Source organism: Taeniopygia guttata, chromosome 3, assembly GCF_048771995.1.
Source record: "Taeniopygia guttata chromosome 3, bTaeGut7.mat, whole genome shotgun sequence".
NCBI lineage: Eukaryota > Metazoa > Chordata > Aves > Passeriformes > Estrildidae > Taeniopygia > Taeniopygia guttata.
Genome location: NC_133027.1, coordinates 5542472 through 5562546, shown reverse-complemented (window position 1 = coordinate 5562546; position 20075 = coordinate 5542472). Strand labels below are relative to the sequence as shown.

Below are 20075 nucleotides of genomic sequence, written 5' to 3'. Positions count from 1 at the left end.
TGTATAGGTGCTCTGCTGTTTAGAACAACAGAGATCATTTTGCTAGCATTCTCCAGGTTTCACTGCAGAGCAATAGTCCATCACCTCTGGAATTGCATCTTAGTGGTCGTGTTAGGGTTTGCTGGAGGCTGTAGGCAATGAAGATGTTCTGCGTGTGTTCAGGGAAGAATATTTCCTCAATGTATTCTGCTCTGTGACTCAAGTTCTTTCCACCAAAGAGAGATTGTTTCCTCTACAGCTGTGTCCACTGTGCATTCTTTGGTGAGAAGTAATGATATATGAACAGCAAATTAGTTTTCTCTAGATTATGAAAAACTACTTGGTTATGCTAAAAAATACTAAAGATGGTGTTTTGCTGTTACTGGAGCAGAGCAGTGACATCGGCTTGTTCAGGTGGCACAGCTTGTGTGAGAGGCACAGTAAGAACAGGCCTTCTCTGCTCAGTGCTGGTTCTGAATCTTGTCACTCTGAGGGACATCAGGTGATGTTTGGAGAACCAAATAGTTAAGTTTTTTGTTCTTTGCTTGTCTTTCTGAAGACAAATTCAACAGCAACAACACCAACAAGCGGCAGAAGCTGGCCCAGGACTTTCTCAACTCCATTGACCAGACTGGAGAGCTCTTGGCCATGTTTGAAGATGATGAGATTGATGATGTCAAGCAGGAGCGGATGGAGGTAATTCTTTCCTCTTACTGATACCCAGCTGAGAAACTGTGAAACATTTAATACATCATGCTGGTCTGATGCCTTTTTCATGCTGCACATTAAATCATTGTTACATGTTTTTCCTTTTGCCCAGATGGTCTAAAGAAATCCTATTTCCATATTTTTCCTATTCCTTCAAATGTTTCTTGATATCTAAGCACACATGCTGAGAAGGAAGATTACAGAAGGGTGGTTATAGATTTTTCTGTCTGCTGTGTATTTGTATTTCCTTCCTGTAGAAAGCAAATTCTATTTGTAAACATTCCATGGACATTTTTCACAACACTATTTTCCTTTCTCATTATTTATCTTCTTAGCAAATTGTTTCAATAGCATTTGAGGACTCTTCATACAACACAGCTTACAGGTGAAATTAAAATATTCTGTGCAAGCATGCTTGAGTATAAACTCTTCTCTCCATCCATTTGTGTCCTATATTCTGTACTATGTAGTTATGAAAAATTTTGTCTACATTAAAAAATCCAGTGCTACATGACTCCTATAAAGCTAGGTGGGAGAAGCAGTGTAGCTCTGTTAGCATGGAAGTCTGTGTTTTTGACTAATTTTCTGTGGGTGGACAGGACTTCCCTGGTTTTTTGGTAATCTGGTTCACAGTGAATGCAGAGAAGAATTCTTCACCCTTCTTCATGCTCAGTTGCTCAATTCTTCCTCATGTTTTCTGTAGGCAACTGGATATCAAGGGCAAAATTGTGCTGGGAGCACACTCACAATTCCAGATAAGTGTTTGAGCCAATTTCCATCCATTTTCAGACATTAACATAGTGGACGGGACTGTTGGAAATTTGATATTTGTAGGGTGATTTCTATAACCTGTCAGTGCTGGAAGCTGAGGGCTTTGGTGTGAGCTCCCTTTTAATGCTGATGTGTCTCATGGGTTTGGTAATTTTTTGTATTAAATATTTGGCTATTAGGGCTTCATTTCACTTTCACGATTTCATGAAAAATTCTAAGAAATAATGTAATTTTTATTCTGTGCTAGTTGTAATTCTACTTTCTTTATTCTTAATGGAGCCTCTTTTCAGAACTCCAGCATTCCCAATCTGCTTTCTGCTCCTTTCTGGCCTGCAATGGGAAAAAATCAAAACCTAATGAAGAACCACTTCTCTCTAAGAATTTGGTTAGGAAAAAGTCCCATTTCCCCCGAGCTGAGAATTTGTGTCATTGAACAGTTGTATCCAACTGTTTGTATTTTGGAAACTGTTGATTTCTCTTCTTTAACCTCCTACTTATTTATTTATGCAAAATGTTGTGTTTTGCATAAAGGCAGGCAAATCCTTTGAGCTTGTACACACAGAAATTGATTACAGCATTCTTCTGAATGAATGTGTTGTGTGCTTGACTTTGCACTCTCTTCAGTTCTTCCAGTATTTTTCAGGTTTAAAAAACTACTCAAGTTGATAAAAGTATGAAGTTCTCTGTTGTAGACAATGGCAAATCTGAATCTGTTTGTCTGTCAAGGAATGTGTGTCTGTAATCAAATATTTGCCTTTCATCTGACTATATGTTTTGTGTTTCATCACTAGACTGTAGTCCATGAACTGTAGTGTGTGTGTGTGTGTGTGTATTATATGTTAAAAGTAATTCTTCTCTCTATTGCTTGACTTCATTACATTTTGTGAACTCTTGATCTGTTCCTGTGTTAAAAAAAAAAAATGAGATCAAGATCTTATTTTAGAACACATTCATTAATTATATATAGGTATGAAGCCAGTCCTATCTATTTGCTTTCTTATTAGTCTCTAAAACTAATAACAAAACATGAAAAACTGTTTGAAACATGCTACTCAAAATATTTAACGTATTTTTTGGCTTTGTTTTGTTTGGGATTTTGTTGTCACTTTGAGGTGAGTGGAAAGGAAGCAAAGATAGTAAGAAATGTGATCCATTCCTAAAGGAAGAGTTGTTAATGGATGGGCTAATCTCCTGTGTCACATTTTCTTTCTTCAGTTGATTGTTTAATCCACACTAAATTCTGGAGGAAATTCAATAGACAAATTAACAGGGTTTCTTAAGGAATTAGTGTACTTAAATCATGGACTGCAATCTAAGGGCACTGCTCCTTTTAGGTATCAATTACCTCAGAAATGTGTGGTTATCTTGGTTTGGACAACCGTAAATGATTTCAGTTCCACTTTGCCTTAAGCCAAAATCATGCTAAGCTGTCCAGAGCAGATGATAAACATATATTTCTGATGTCATTCTGGGCTAAACAGGATATGATTGTTTAGCAGTATAGTTTCAGTTATGATACAAAATGCAAATACTGTTTATACTCATTCTTTCTAAAGCATTTCATAAAATTAGAGCTAAGCCTTCATGTTGCTGCCTGCAGTGCTTTGAGGTCCATTCCATATCTGCCCCACAGGGGAGTAAGGAAAGATCTCAGCCACTTTGGGACATTACCAAAGGAGAACAAACAGTTCTACACTTCTTTGACTGAAATACAGTCAAATACACCAGCACTGTGTCATATTAAAAGCAAAGGACACTCATCTAGGATTGTCTAAAGAATTTACTGATGTATCCAGTGGTCTTAAGCAAAGGGAATGTCTCTGGAGCAGTAATAACCAGCAATGTGCAAAGGGACATTGGTCCAAGGTGGAATACTCTTAAAATACTTTTTCTACAGGGCAGAAATTAAGAACACATTTGACACTACTTTGCCATAACACATGATTATTATATCAATACATTGTGATTACATTTTATAAAAAACTGCAATAATAGCATTAAGTAGAGGCAAACCAGCCAACTGTATTGGCAAAATCAAAACAAAATGAAAACTGGAATAGCACCTCTGTCTCACTTCATAACAGTTACTGTCCTGCTCTTCTGGGGCAGCAGTAAAGCACCAGGGACATGCTGCTCTTCAGAGTAAGAACATTTATAAATGAAAAAAGTGATTCTCATTCCTGGATGTAACTGAACTGTGCATGGGAAGGAGAGATGGATCATAGAACTTCATTATGTGTGCCAGTCTTTTGAGAATAGCACATTGATGGTAATCTACCCTTCCTCCTTTTGTATTGCACAAGTTGGGCTGTGGAATAGTGAGAGCTGGTGGTGCTCAGCAGTTTGACTTCCCTTCCTTTGCCTGTTCTATGACAGAATCCTCAGTAACTGACACCTTGCAAGAGGATGGCTATTTGGCTTTCCTCTGTCTCTTAAAAATCATTTAGAGAGGAGAGGTGGTATTCCTGTGGGATGTGGCTGAATTGGTGGGTAAAAAGGGCCCCTGTTCATTTAAAATCTTTGAATTTTTCCTTATTTTTCAGTTTGGGTAGACTTGGAGTTTTAGATACTTGTGTCCTTATGTTGCTCCTCTGAACCTCTCAGATTCCTGACCATAGTTAAAACAACGGCAGGTTTGGCTGTGATTTTGTGAATGGTAACTTCAGTTCTGCTGGGCTTTTTTTCTGTGAGAACCACTATCACATTCTCCATATCATGTCATTAAATCAAGTGTAGCTATTTAAAAACTTCACTCAACATCACTGCAAAGCTGACATCTCTCTCATTCTGTAAATACCCATTTTTTATCATTTGTTTTATAGCTTTAATATTCTCTCCCCCTCAAGAAAAAGTCTTTCCATCAGAAGTCTGCACTGACACACAAAAGAATTCATAGAGCATCATGCTGTGAGTGCTCTGTTTCACTTCTCTTCCCATAGGATTAGGGGAAACACCATTCATCTGTCACTCTGACTGCTAGTTTAGGGATACATTTCCAACACTCACATGTTATATGGCAATAATTCAGTTGCAGTAGCTACCATAATGCTTTCATAGTACATTGCAAGTTTGAATAAACAGTGGAGGGAAAATAACTTCCCTACAAGAATAGACTACCTTAAAGGAGGATTGAAGCCAGAAAAACGGTAAAGTACTAAGTTAAATCCCTACTTTCTGATTCTTTTACAGGGAGATTGGAACTAGATGACCTTTAAGGTTCCTTCCAACACAAACTATGCTATGATTCTATGATTTAAGGTCTAATGTCCTGTGAATTACTAAATTGATATTTTAAAATCAATTAAATTGCTGAATTGATAGTTAAAAACTAAAGATACGTATTTTTTATTCTAGGAGGCTCATTGTGGGTGTCATTTTTTTTAGTGTGCTCACCAGTATTCTTGTCTTAGTGGGAAGTCTCTAAAGCTCACAGCAATGCAATGGGTCATGTGCAAAAGATGATAGATCACAATAAAGTGTAGGTAGAAAATACAGTATTTTACTTTTATATAGTATTTTACTTTTTTTTAATTACTCCTGTTTAGTTTTGTCTTTTTTGAGACAGTCTTAATTTGTATTTGCACAAGACCCCTGAACACACCAAACTGCATCTTGTGCTGTGGGAGTTCACTGTTTCAGTCTTAGAAATATGTTGGACATAGAATAAATTATTAAATTAGACAGTGACCAAGATGATTCCTTCCTGCTGTAGTATCATCATCAGCTTTTGAGTGATCGCATTTTGACCTGAGCCAGGTCATGTTGTCCCAAACAATGTCCAGCTCTGGTGTCCTCAACACAGGAAAACAAAGACCTGTTGGAGCAGGTCCAGAGGAGACCGTGAAGATGCTCACAGGGCTGGAGCACCTTTCCTATGGAGCCAGGCTGGAAGAACTGGGGGTGTCCAGGCTGGAGAAGGCTCCAGGGCAACCTTAGAGCCCCTTCCAGAGCCTGAAAGGGCTTCAGGGGAGCTGGAGAGGGACTTGGGAAGTGCTGGGACAAGGGGGAATGGCTTTAAACTAAAGGAGGGTTGATTTAGTTTAGACTTAAGGAAGCAGCTTTTTACAATGAGGGTGTGAGGCACTGGAACATGATGCCCAGAAACATTCAGTGTGAGGTTGGAAGGGGTTCAGAGCAATCTCATCTGCTGGAAAATATCCCTGTTCACTGCAGGGCACAAGGACTACGTGGCCTTTAAAGGTCCCTTCCAACCCAAAACATTCTATGAAACTCCTGCAAGGCAGCAGAGGCCAGGAGCTCTCCCCACCACTTTGGATGTGACCACTCTCTTAGGAGAACATTAGCATGGACAGAGGTTGCTCTGTGGTGATTGCCCTTGGACACAGGGCGTGGACTTGGGGTCTTTTAATAGAGAGACTGAAAATTGGAGGGCATAAATCAGAAGTAAACGACTGTGAGCTCTTCTTTTCAGGATGGATCAGAAAGATGGTGTTGAAGTTCTCAAATTCATTGTACAAATTTGGAAAAGATGTAGAGAGAAAATAAGCAGGAAGTGATTTAGGAAGAACTCTGAAACCTTTTAGTACCACTGTGCTCATTTCACCGGCCAAAATTATGCCAGTGTAAGTGCTGGGGAGGGGGGGTCATTACTGTTTAGGGAGAATCTGATTTAAATCCCATATGTAAAGTATAGACAACACACACTTAATAGAAACTGCATGCTGGATGGCAAACTAAGAATTTTTTTTCTACTAAACATCGATCCTCAGTGTATGTCTCTTGCTCTCCAATTTTGATAATATACCTATTTTTGTTTCCGAATAAGTAGTTTTGACTTCCTTGCTGAAATCAGATTCATGTTGTCAGAATCTATATTTCAGGACAGAATCTTTGGATTTAGTTGAGTGCTGGCTTCTGTTACCTCACAATATTGTGCCCAAATAAAATAAATTATTGCTTTTTAGAATCACAGTTTATTGACTTTAGACTTTCCTTGATTTTAACTGCTACACCTTAGGAAAGAATGCATCCTTGGGTAAGATTTGATAGTGTAATCCCTGCAGGGTTTTCATGCTGTTCTTTACCAAACCCTGTCAAATATGGGCAAAAGGATGCCAGTGGCAGGACAGAAGGACAAGTCATAACATTAAATCTCTTAAATCTTACATTTTTTTTATGGACTAAATAATTGCAGCCCTAAATGCAAACCAGTATCCTCACCTGTAAGTCCTGGCCAAGTAAGAGTAGAAAAGGATTTATAGTGGCTAAATAATGTACTCAAAGAGTAGTGGGAAAGTTCCTGCCCAAGGACAAGAGAGTCCTGGTACCGTGAGGAAAGCAAGACCAGGATCTCATTTTCCCATTCCCTTAAGCTATTTTGAGAGTTCTGTTCATCAATTCCACAAGTTGGGCTGCGTTTCACTTAGTGGTACCTGCCTAAAAGTTTAAACATCCCAGAAATTTAGCCTGGCTTCTGTACTCAGAAATGAGAGGGAAACAATCCAGGGGGAAGTTCATTTCTTAGATCAGAGGTAGAATTTTTTTTTTTTTCTAATTTTTATTCCTAGAAACATTTAAGTTACATTTAAATGTACTTCATCAGATGTTAAGAAAAGTACTTCCAGTACTTCCAGTGCCTCCAGGATTATTCTCTTTGGAGACTCAAGATCTGTGTGTGCTGTGGGACCTTGATATAAGCAAAAACCTGTAATGATGATGTAAAATAGACTTTAGGGTCACGGCTCCCTATATACTGTCTACTGCTTTTGATTTACACAGATGCCAAGACTAAAAAGAACTTCGATGAAACATCAAGCAACAAAAAAACCTTTATTCTCTAGGCAATGGGGTTTTTTTCAATGCTGCAAAATGGAAGTTAGGAATGCAAATATAGAAGGATTTAATTCCACTGCATCAGTCCACCCAGTGTTTCCAGATGAGTGCAAAGCACAACTGGTAGCAACTGAACTCTAAATTTGCTGGTTTGGCATCAAAGTATCTGTAAGCATTATTTGGTATAAAAATAAGCCTGATGGCATTAATGGTTTCTCTGATTACACATTGCTTGGGAATGTTTGGGATAGTGGAAAAGTGCTGTTTCTCTTGGGCAGTGATTGAATTGGTTAAAAGTAAACAGAAAATAAACAGAAACAGTTTTTCATTATTATCTATATGGCTGTAAATGTTGTGTCATTCTCTTTGGAATGAGAAAAATCCCTTGAGTGGAAAAGATTTCTTGTTACAGCCAATATCAATAGACTTTTTACGCTGCTAAATCTAACATTATTGGCTTTTTCTCACATTGGGGTTACTTGCTGTGGTTACACAGATTGACCTGTTTGTTTGGATGTTCAGTTGTGGGGTTTTTGAGCATTTTAGTGAATGTTGCTCATACTGCAAATCTAGACAGCTTTTCTGGGAGGGCAAGGTGTTATTTGCTTTTCTGTCTTTTAGTTCTTTGAGTATTTTTTGCCACTGTTTGCTTTCTCTGAGGAAGATTTGGGGCTGTTGTAGTTTTGACACCCAAATGACTGTGTCACAAATTTTGGAAGGAAACTTTATATATATATGATTTATATCTGTGATTAGATGTAGACACGCATGCTTATAAACAGTATTTCCATGGAGCATTTGATAAGGAGCCAAATACAAGACTAGCAAAACATTCTCCTTCCGAGTGTATTTTAACATGTGTTTAACATGTTGCTTAGCTTTACTAATCACCCTGTATTGGTACTCACAACAGAGTTATTTTCTATGTAAACTTTGGAGAATTGGGAGCAAGGACTGATGCTGAAGTCTGACAAAGGTCCCATTGCTAGGAGGTTACTGAAACTCTTGTCGTAATTTAACATAATCAAATTTGTACTAATAGCTATTCATATTTTTGAGGGTGTTTAGAGGTGAAATAATGCAAATCTTGTCTACAAGACAGGCTGTATCTCAAATACTTTGGGGTGGAAGTTATTTTTTCGGATCTTTGAATCTTTATGTGGCAAATTGCTATTTTTTAAGCTCCACTAAGCCTAATATTGAGATCCTTTCTAAATTAAGAGAAAACAACAACTGTTTATTTCTTACAGTAAGATGTTAACCAGGTCTACACTGAGATCAGTTCTGTCCTCTCAAGTTTTTGAGAAGGAATTCATCACTTGCATTAAACCATTTTCGAGACTCTTTTGCACAGGATTCAGAAAACTCAAAAACCCATGGAATTGTGACACAAGTTAAATCATGTAAAAATTTCAAACCCAGTATTATTCTGTAAGATTCCTACTTGTTGCAAGGAAGAGATTTTCTGACACTATTGTGAAGCATGAGACTGAAATCTCAGCACAGAGACCACCCTGTATTTTTGGCAGAAATCTTCACAGCCCCTTGCTTCTCTCATTCCCATCTGGAAAACTCCATAGACAGGAGCACCTTGGGTTTGTCAGCCACTGTGTGACCAAGCTCCAGGACACCCCTGAATTTCTATTTCCTTCCATCTCAAGTTTTAAATCACAACAATCTTTCTGTGAAAGAAAATACCTTCTAACAAATTAAGACAATAGAGGTAGGCTCTCTATGGCATTAAATAGAGGGGTGTTGAGGGTGTTCTTCTGTTTAAATTGCTGCAGAAAAGAAGGGTCTGAGCTGTAACAAGCAAGGTCCTGGGTTTGACAGAGAGGGGAGAACACTCACAAGCCAATATTAAGGAAAGGAATTTTTTTCTGCTTCGTCCCTAGGAGGCTGATGCAAGACCCTTGGCCTAAGGCTGTGCCAGGCTCATTTATCTGAAGGTTCATTTATCTGCTATTTTGAGACATCACAGGTAGAGCAGAGAAGCCCTTTTCCCTTTCCTTACCCTGCATATCCACGAAGGGATTAGCACTGCCTTTCCCAGTATTAAACTCCAGCCAGGAACTAAAACCTGCTTTGAATCTGGCTCGTGGGTTTACCATGCAAATACCTCCTACAAAATGACTGAGAATCCTTTTTTTTCTAACTGGATTTGCCCTCTAACAGCAGACTGAGCAAACTGTGTGTCATCAGAGCCTCTCCAGCCAGTCTGCAGCACACAGACAACATAGAAGAGCATTGGAAGTAGTTTTCAGGCTTCACTCCAGATAAATATAGCCAAAATGAGCTCAGATCTATTGAATTGCACCACTTAAAGGGAGGGAGGAATCTATAGAGGGTTATTGAATACAAAGAGGTTGCATTTGGTTAAAGTGCTTGAGCCACAGATCACTGGATGCTGTATGACTGTTGAATTATCATAAGCTTGTCTTGTAGTTATACTGATCATACCTTGCTGCTCTTGGAACCTGGGCAAAAGAGAGATTTGTTCTGTCTCTCCTTTTGTATATTTAAATCTTCTTTTTCTGCTTTTATTTTTGGTTTAGCATTTTGGTTTTTTGTTTTTCCATCTGACCTCAGGATTAGCCAAGACTAGTGCAGTTTTTCTACTCAGAAATAAAGAGGTCAGTTTGGTGGTTCCTGGGTTATGTTGTCCATAGTATTTGATTTCATTCACATAGGATTTTGTGAATGTTACTATTTCATTGAAGTCAGTGAGGATTTCATGAACTGCAGGCATTTAAGCATAAAATTGAGAATCACTTGATTCACTCGATAGTCTCAATCTCCATATTGTCATCTTTCTTTCAGTAAATTCCAGACCAAAATCCACATTTCATAAGATTTAAAACCTATTACCCAGTTACTAGGGTCAAATGTTGTCATTTTTTTGTTCACATTTGCAAAGCCACAAGGGGCCAAACCTTCCCACCTACATTCACACTCAAGTTCAGATATCATGAGGAAAGTCAAAGGATCTGTTGCTAAGGTGAAGGTCATTAAGGTAATCTAATAGTAAACACATTGTTTCCTAGGGAATGAGAAATACCAGCATTTTTTTAAAGCTCATTCTGATAGGACTTGTAAATACAAGCTGTACTTGTAAACGGAGAAACTATCCCTAAGATAGGACCCTGTGGCAGATTTTTTCATAGGGCATGTAATTTTAGTACTACAAGAATAAGAACACAGGTTCAATGAAGAATACAAGGTATGCAGGTTAATGTGATTTTACTTTCATCAGTTTTCTTTATAAATGAACAGGAAGGATCTAAAGTGAGCACAGGACATTTCACAACCATAGTAGTTGCCTCCCCTTGTACTGCATTTTCTTGACAAATAAACTGACAGAGGGGAGCTTAATATTAGATATGATGAAGAAAATTCTTTACTGTGAGGGTGGTGAGACACTGACACAGGTTGCCCAGAGAAGTCATCCCCATCCCTGGAAGTGTCCAAGGCCAGGATGGATGGGGCTCTGAGAAACCTGAGATAGTGGAAGATGTCCCTACCCATGGCAGGGGGTTGTAACTAGGGATCTTTAAGGTCCCTTTCAATCCAAACTATCTATGATTCTATAATTCTATAATTCTATGATTCTATAATTCTCTTTATGCATTAAACTCAGACGTGATTAGCTGCTGGATCGTATAAACTAAATAAAAGCAGTAATTCATTGCATGACTAATAAATACTGAGTCACGACCCAGAGCAGACAAATGTGTGGAAAGCAGGCCTGGCAGTCACAAGGACCTTGTTGACAGGCTGGAGAAATAGGCTGACACGAAGGTCAGCAATAGTAAATGTGGATGCTGTAACCCCATGCAAGGGTACAGCGTGTGGGGCAGCCACGTGCTGGGCTGTGTCAGCAGAGGTTACCAGCAGGTCAAGGGAAACAATGATTCCCCATGATCTGGCACTTGTGAGACCACATCTGGAATCTGTGGCCTGTTTTGTACTCCCAAGTACAAGAAGGACTTTGAAATACTGAAGCAGAGGGTCACCAAGAAATATAGGGGGTATATATGATGAAAGACTGAGAGGCAAAAGCTTCTCAGCCTGAAAAAGAGGAGGCAAAATGGAAATTTCATTGCTGTTTCCCAAAAGGGAAATGTCATTGCTGTTTCAAATGACAGGAGGAGATGGAGCCAGACCCTGCTTGGATGTGCATGGTAACGGACTGAACTGATATCTAATGGGAGAAAAACAGTTCTGATCAAAGATTGGAACTGTTGGCCGGAGAGGATGAGGAAGTCTCCATCTTTGGAGGTACCTCAAACTTGGCTGGTCAAGGTGCTGAACCACGTGATCTAATTGGACCTTTTCTGAGCAGAGTCAAACTAGAGATTGCTGGAAGTCCCAAAACTTTTCTGGATTAAATTATTCTACCATCCTGTGATCCTGCACTGAAGTTTCCCATTTCAGATATTAAAATGGCTGGTGGAGTGGAAATAGAAGAGCTTTTTAAAGCAAATAGATGACAAACCAGCTCAGATTTCTAAGAACTGTTTTAAAATCTAGGTACCATATAATTGGACTTTCCAGCTTCTGCACTTTCTGTAATCTGTAGCTGCTGGTATTTCCTGGAATAGATGTTTTATGTACATAAGGAACAGGGCTTTCTGTCTTTCATTTTGTCTCGGTCGCTGTGGTTTATTTTATCTATAATGTTGCTTGCTGTATTCTTCCGTAAGAATATGATCTGGCTGCTGTGCAAAATTGCACTTGGGGAGAGCTTCACACATCTGCTACAGCAAAGGAACCAGGAGCAGCAAGATTTAAGCTTCCTAAATGTCTGTTGAAATGATAAAATACAATTAAGCTGTGCATGTTGCAAAATGGGAGATGCATCCACTCGCAATCCACCAGAAAAAGGACCCACAACATTCCTACAGAACAGCATGGGTAATATGCTGCCATATTTTATTCACTTGATCCAAGGCAGCATAATTCCATTTGGATCTTTAACCCCTCAAACTTTAAATTTTGTCTTTTCTATTCTTTCTTTCTGCTCTCCCATCTTTGTAAAAACTGAGGATACCTAGTCAGCTATACACTTCCATTAAATGAGTCACAAAAGGTTATTTTAATTTGGATAATCAGGAAAAACAGTAGCAGATCACATTTTCAGGTAGTTACCTTACATAAAGTCCTCATGGAGTGCATATGCAGAGTTTATTCTTACAGATATTCTTGTAATCAGTATTTGTGCCTTTCAGTAATCTGGGATTTGCATTAAAATAGCTTTAAAACATTTCAAAAATTAGCCTTTGCTCCCTCTTTGGCTTGGAAAAGTACATCTACAACTAGACCTAAATTTTCATGGAGGACAAGACCATAATATACTGTCACTAGCAAAACTACTGATTTTGAATAGAGAGGAAATTTTAGATCATATTTCATGTGAATTCAGTAAGATCTTGGTGAATGTTGAATGTGTGGGTTTATGTGTTCAGAGGTAGCTCTTTTAACTTTTTTCTGCAGGTGGTGGCAGGGTTTTGGAATTTCTTTGCCATAAGGAAGAACACAGGATCTTCTTTGGTGTCTTTATACTGTGTGCTGTACTCTTGGTGTGCTATAAGACATTTCTACCACAGCAGTGGCAAGAAAGCAATGCAAAGTGGTCATACAAAAAAATACAGATACATGTATTTTATTCTCAGATAATTCCTTAACATATTTTCCACCCTCTGCTTTTGAGTGGCTCATGTGAGGGGCAGGGACAGGGACTCTTTGGTAGCAGTGTTTAAGTGCTGTTGAAACTTCGCCTCCAGCACTTCGGAAGCAATCATTAAGTTTGGGTTTCCATTTGATCAAACAAAAGAAGGACGGGTAGTCTCTGTCAGGGGGCTGGATTTTATTTCCCAAGGCTAACAGCCATTTCCAGGACTTTGTCAGACCTACTGAGAGTTTTTTCTCCCACTGTCAGATGGTATTATTTAAAATCAGTTCATCCACTTGTGTGGGATCCATATCCTATATCATACAGGCAACTCTGACAAGAAGATGCTTTTACTGGGGGTGTTATTCAAAGCACTGTTGATTTTCTCAGGCTGCAGACATCTGCAGGAAAAGCTTGTAGAACATCCAGCATCTGGTATTGCGTCCTCACTCCTTACACAGACCATATTAAACAGTCTGGAAACGGAACACGTTCCCTACATCCGCTTGGAAATAACTTTTTTTTGTGTTTATTGCAGATGTATTAGCTGTCAGCTCGTATCATCAGCCGATTATTTTATATCTGAAAATTGTAATGGCATCCTCAGATGTACTAAAGTCAGGCAGATTTCCAGCTTCTAATCACACCCTTCTTAAAAGGGGAGTTAACTATTGACATACCTCAAGGCTGGAGATGTGTTTTCTGCTTCCAGAATTTAGAGGAATGCATTGGTGAGATGGCTCGTGTACCTTGCCAGCCTTGGTACCTTGAGCTGTATTTTTTAAAAAGGAGAAAAAAATGCTTCAGAGATATTGGCATCTTTGAGAAATGCTAAATTTGACTCAAAAAATGTCAGAAAAATTCAGAAACAGTGAGAAATTCAAGACACCGCTAATGAAGAGTAATTTTTCCTCAGGATGTGTGATGGCATGAGAATCTATAGCAACTTCTAACAGCACAGTCAAGTAATTGATGCCAGACCGTGGCTGTTTGTGTTGCTACACCTTTAATTCTAAATACACTTCAACCTTACAAGCTGTGCCTCAGAATCTTGGTATTAAAGATATTGTTCTTTGCATCCTAATGGTGTTAAATTTTTAATTGTAATATTTTACACTGAAAACATTTTTTATAATTCCTCTGAATAGGGCTATTTACCGCTTAATTATTTTTTTTTTTCATAGATCTTTGATTCACATTGGAACCTCTCCACCTCCCTAAAACTCCCTAATCCTCCATTTCAGTTAGCCTAAACCTCCAGGAAAAATCTAAATAGATGTGAGAAATCCCTAGAAATGTGAACAGGTTTTGACATTTCAAAATCTAAATAATTTTCATCTTCACATTAAATTTAAAAAGCTTTCAGTGACCAGCAATAGGAATATCAGTTTTAACTATAGCATATATTTAATATTTATATAGCTGATTTTGAACAGGAATTAAAGCTGAGGCTTTTTTTCAGGAGGAACTCTTGCAAAGTTCTTGAATTCAAAGCTTTCTACCTTTAAGAAACAAACTGTAGTATGAGATTAGAACCAAAAAATAAAAAAGAAAAATTCTTTCTATATGGTGTCTCTTTTCCCCTTCTGGAATTGACTAAATATTTTGCATGCTGAATTGGAAGGTGCTAACTCCTTTGGAAGGGATTCTTTTCACTGTAAGCAATTTTAAGAATGTGTGCAGGGAATTGTGTCCTGATGTTTATTTCTGTAAGAGACTGATTGAATGAATATTCTATTCAAGAGCCATTATTAATGCAGCATAAAAAATTGTGTGTTAGACACTGCAAATTAGGAAGATGAAAACTAAAATCCCCCTATTTGCTTTTTTTTTCCTGACAGTCTGAATACTCTTTATGACAATTTTAATTAATGATTAGAAATAAAGCAATGGCTTCTCTCCTATGATGGGGCTCAGAGGGGCTGTGCTGATTTAGAAAAACTAAAAATCCCGGCAATTAGTTTAATAGTTCATAATTAAATTTACAAATCAGGTTTTATTTAAATGAATTGTTTTAAAGTGATTTAAATTTGTGTAATTCTACAGTATGCAATTACACTGAAGACTTGTGGTTTTGCTTTGAATTTTATAACATTATTTTGGCAATTTTAAAATGTTTCAAGGTATTTTTTATAATTATTCATGTGTCGCCAAATGAGGTAAAATTAGGCAAAGTTTTTTCAAAGCTCTTTCTTACGGAATCATAGGTAGAATAAATGAAAGGAATAAAATAAATTGTAGTATCATAAATAAATATTTTTAAATACTCTTAGAAAATCAGAATATTCTTAATAAATCAGAATTATAAAATACCTGAAATTTCTTAATTATAGTCATGATGCACTGGTAAAAGTTATTTTTGTGGGTATGGGTACAAGCTAATATGAATTCAGATTTAGGAAAAGGAAAGTCCAGTAGTTGTATATTTAGACAGTACATGCAAACCCTTACTTTTGGAACTAAAACTAGCATCCCATAGCCAGCTCTATTTATTAATTAGTGCTATGTTATTGAGTGTAGTTGAGAATTTCAGAGATCATTGGCATCCAGTACTTTCTGAGGGATATGAAGATCTGTCCTCACTGAATCAAGTCTTGTTGCAAAGTGAAGGATGTTTAAAATAATCACACACGTCTGTGGAACAGTAGAAGTCTGCTGTAGGGTTTAGCTGAGGTGGTGTTAACATTAGCTCATTATATCAATATTTGTAAGGTTCAGATTCTCCAGGGTTGTTTCTTTGGAAAGCTGCATATATTCATTATCAGTTTAAACCATCAGCACAAGAACTGCCTTTGTCTTGGAAATATAAATAAAAACTTGTCAGTGGAAGATGAGGACTCTTTCCCACCTTACAAGTGAAGGGAGTGTGTAACAAAGACTGCAGAAGGCTGAAATTTCAGCTGAAAGTATTACTTTCATGGCATGTCCAGTACTAAAAAACTTTAAAATATTTCACAAAAATGTTAATTCTAATGTAACATCGGTTTAAATTCTGTATTACTTAAGCAAATATTTAAATATTATATTAGTTTTTCTGCATACTTGACATGAATATAATTCTACCTTCCTGCCAAGTATGTCAAAACCCAAATTCACTTCCATTTGCCAGGGTAAATGTTTATTTTGTTTTCCCACATAATGTGCTCTTTAAAGTGTCACCAGGATACCAAATCTGATGGCTTTTTAATAGAGACATGGTGGGGGTTTTTTGCTTTCATTAGGAAACAGGATAAATTATCAGTGAAGCTAATGGTAATGAACCCATATACAGTAGATGCTCTTTGCTCTCCTTCCCCTCATCTCAGCACTTAAAAAAAACAGAAATTCACATCAAAACTATTGTCATGATACCTCATTTTTATAAATGCATGAAGGGTCTGGAGGCGGAAGTGGTGCTGGTGGGGGCGGAGCAAGGACCAGGATATGCAGAACCATTTCTTCTCTCAAAGGTGATCTGGGATGCCTCAGTGAGGTTCCCCAAACAACTTTTTGGTTTGTTTTGCCATGAAATGGGTGAGATTGTTTAAGAGATAATTCATGGGGAGGTCATTATTAAAAAACTGTGTTTGCTACTTTACTGTTTGTGTTACAGAATGTCAGCCTACACTTGTGTAGTTTTTCACCAGTGAGTGAGTTTTACTTTGACTTTCCAATCTTAGCCAAAGTAACAAAATCCATGTTCATAAATTAAAATCTTGAATTTTCTGCTTTTAAATAATATATCAGTAAAGTTTCATTGAAAAGCTTTAGTTCTGCTTCTGATGCAAAATGTAATGTAACTGATTTAAGTATTGCTATGAAAGTTCCATGCATTTAATTTTTTTTTTTTTTTACTTTTTCCTGCTTTTTTTTTTTTTTTTTCCAAAGAAGGGAATGGGGATGTTTAATAAAAGAACTCCTTAGTGGCTTTGGATGGTGGGGATTGTTTTGAATTAATGAGAGCATATGTTTCTTTGGTTATATGTAAACGCTTAATAATTTTGTGGTATATTTATCAATGGGCATGGTATAAGAGGCTAACTAAATAGATTGTTCCAAATTAGTCAAATTAGCTGATGGTTTAAATTAGCTTAATTCCAAATGTTAAATCATGTTGTTAAACCCCAGAATCTTCATGTTTTCCTTTTTCCTCTCTAACATTAGAAAGAGAAAAGAGAAAGTAGTGTGAAAAAAAGAAGCATTTGCCAATTGAACAAACTGCCTTTAGGAAAATTATCTTATTATGATTCCATTTCTCATTTATATAGTGGAGATAATTCTCACAAGGCTACTATGAAGACAAATTTGTATTTAAAGAAATTAAGAAACAATAATGAACAGCAGCCTAAACTTTTCTGCATAGTTAAAAAATAACAATATAAAATATTTCAATTAACTTTTGACAAAGGAAATATTCACATTGGGCCAAGTTCTGTTCTCAGTGAAGGAAGTCCCAATTAAAAGCAAAAGAGCATAATGCTTTTGTTCAAATTCAGAAAGCTTTTTTTTTTTTTTTTGGTCTGCTTTCCTTACTCTTCATACGTGGCACATTGTGAGGTTTGTTTGTGGTTTTTTTCTCCCCAGTCTGTGCAAGCTGGGAATATACAGCTATGGTGCATCGTGGCAACACCACACTCAAGCTTTGTGCTACTTTATAATCTGTGCAAATAAAATGTTGTCTTTGAAATTAGCCTTAAATATTATTAATTAAGCCTTCATTTGCACTCAGACATGCTTGGATGTCAAATTAGTAGCAGAACCCAGGTAAGAGTTCTGGATTTTGAGTCTGGTTGTCTTTTAGGTCATGAAGTATGGACTTTTCAAAAGGCCGCTAAAAGAGCAGCCAATTTCAGCCAGTAGAGCTGAGACATCTTTCTGTTATAAATTGTTTTGAGAAATCACAGAATCACAAAGATCTTCAACTTCCAACCCCCTGCCATAACAGGTACACTTTACATTATCCCAAGTTGCTCCAAGCCCTATCCAGCCTGGACTTGGACACTTCCAGGGATGGAGCAGCCACAGCTTCTTTGCACAGCCTGTGCCAGTGCCTCACCACTCTCACAGGGAAGAATTCTATCCTGATATCCCATCTAATCCTTAACTCTAGTAGTGGGAAGCCTTTCCTCCTTGTCCTGACCTTCCATGCCTTGTCCCAAGTCCCTCTCCAGCTCTCTTGGAGCACCTTTAGGCTCTGGAAGGGGCTCTAAGGTCTCCCTTCTCTTCTCAGGTTGGACATCCCCAGCTCTCCCACCCTGGCTCCATGGGAATGGTGCTCCAGCCCTCTGAGCATCTTCATGTCCTCCTCTGGAACTGTTCCAGCAAGACCACATCCTCCTTTTATTGGAGACATGTATCTCGGGCTGTTCCTCCTGGTCACTGTTTTTCTAAGGGAAGCATTTCCTCTTTAGCTCAGTGTATGACTCACTTATTCCCTGAATTTCATGATGTGATTTTTATCTGGAGTTCCATGTCTTGCAATTATCAAATTAAAGGCTTTTCCAAAAGACTAAAGCCCCAACCACAGAATTAGAGTTAGTGGTGTAAATACCACAAGTTGAGAAATGTCTCTATGTTTCTGCTGTTAAGGAAGCAATACATTTTTGAGTACCACTCTGTATTGTTCTCTGGTTACAGCAGACTCTACCAGACAAAATAAATCCGAGTAATTTTGTGTTCTCCAGTCATATGCCAAGGAGAGAACATCTATGAGTATTTACTAACATGTATTTTAATTAATTAATTTTTATGTTTTCCTTTCAGACATTCATGAACACACAGATTTCATCATAAAAGTTGATAGATTTGGACCTGTCATGGGAAATGGCTGAGCTGAACTGTTTATTCACATATTCTAGGTGCAGCCTTAAACTGGGGGAGGTGTTTGTTGGGTGGCACCCTACAGATATTGATATCAATTGAAGCTTTGCAGGGGACACTACAGAATCAGGACTTCACCTCTAAGTTGTAATACCCAATCTTGGCTTAATAAATGGATTACTGTACTGCACACCAAATTACTTATAAATACAGCAAAAAAATGCATGTCTTTTTAATTTGTGTGTGTATGTTTTGCCATTATTTTGGAAATTAGTCTTTCTAAAAAAAAAATATTTAAGAAGTAACCTAACTCAAAAAAACCCCCATTAATTATATACCTTTGTCATTCTCTGACTGAAAGACCATACCTGCATGGATATGTCTGTAGCATTATATTGCTTGTGAATCTTCTGCACAGAATAGTAATTACTCTTGTGCAGGATGACAAAAGAAAGGCCAGTACTGTGAGAACTGGCTGTTCAACTGGGAATGGATACAAGTCTGTTTTATTAAGACCAAGGGAAAAGACAGAATTACAATAATTAAAAATAAGATGATTCAAAAGAATATGTATTTTTCACATGGTCTGAAACTTACTCTGCTTTATGCCAGTCAAAATTTTCCTTAATCTTCTATGATCCTCTTTTTAAAGTGAAGTTTCAGGAGGGCATTTCACAGTCACTGTCAACAGACCTGATTAACAGAGTTAAATTTACAGGACAGTGAATTTCATCACAAATGTTTCTTACTAGTATGTACCTTGGGTTCACTTCCTTTTCAACTTAAAGAGCATAAGAACAATTCTCTTGAAGACTTCCTTTCATTTCTCATTTAACATTAGTGAAACTATCAAAAGTCTTTTTAGAGCCATGTGTTGATGGGGGCTGTTAGCAGGGAAGTTTTGGCATGCATTTTTTTTTAAATTAGGTTTATTCTTTTATTTGCATTTGCCAGTTAAAGCCAGTGAATGAGAGAGGGCTGGTCCCAAGCTGTTCCCAAACTTCCCTACTGCTCAGTTTACAAACTTTACTGAATGTGTTTCTGAACAATTTGTGTCTTTAAATTGAGTAATTCATGTTGTAGCTGGGTGAATAGATAGAATATGTCTGAGAATTGAGTTTCATTTAAATTGAGTATGTCTAGGATTGATTGCCGGGTTAACTTGGGGCTGAAACAACCCCCTTCACCTCCTGCCATTCCATTTGGATCAGTAGGAGCAAGACTGGATCTCAAAGCTCTCTCCCACACCCAGGATGGTGAGGAAGTGTGTGAGGTGTGTTGTGCCTGTATTTTACCCCATAAACAGCCTTGGGGCAAAAGCCACTCCTTGAGTTTCTGGCCACGAGTCCAAACT

At 37.7% G+C, this 20075-nt stretch overlaps 1 protein-coding gene across 6 annotated transcripts in view; it reads left to right on the top strand.

Annotated features, from left to right (window-relative positions):
- Positions 1–20075, top strand: part of SUPT3H (SPT3 homolog, SAGA and STAGA complex component) — a 254259-nt gene that overhangs the window by 171212 nt on the left and 62972 nt on the right. For all 6 annotated transcript variants that reach the window (XM_072926286.1, XM_072926289.1, XM_030269924.4 and 3 more), the window contains one exon: positions 539–675. In XM_072926286.1, coding sequence (XP_072782387.1) covers positions 539–675 — 137 coding nt within the window. The remainder of the gene's footprint in view (positions 1–538; positions 676–20075) is intronic.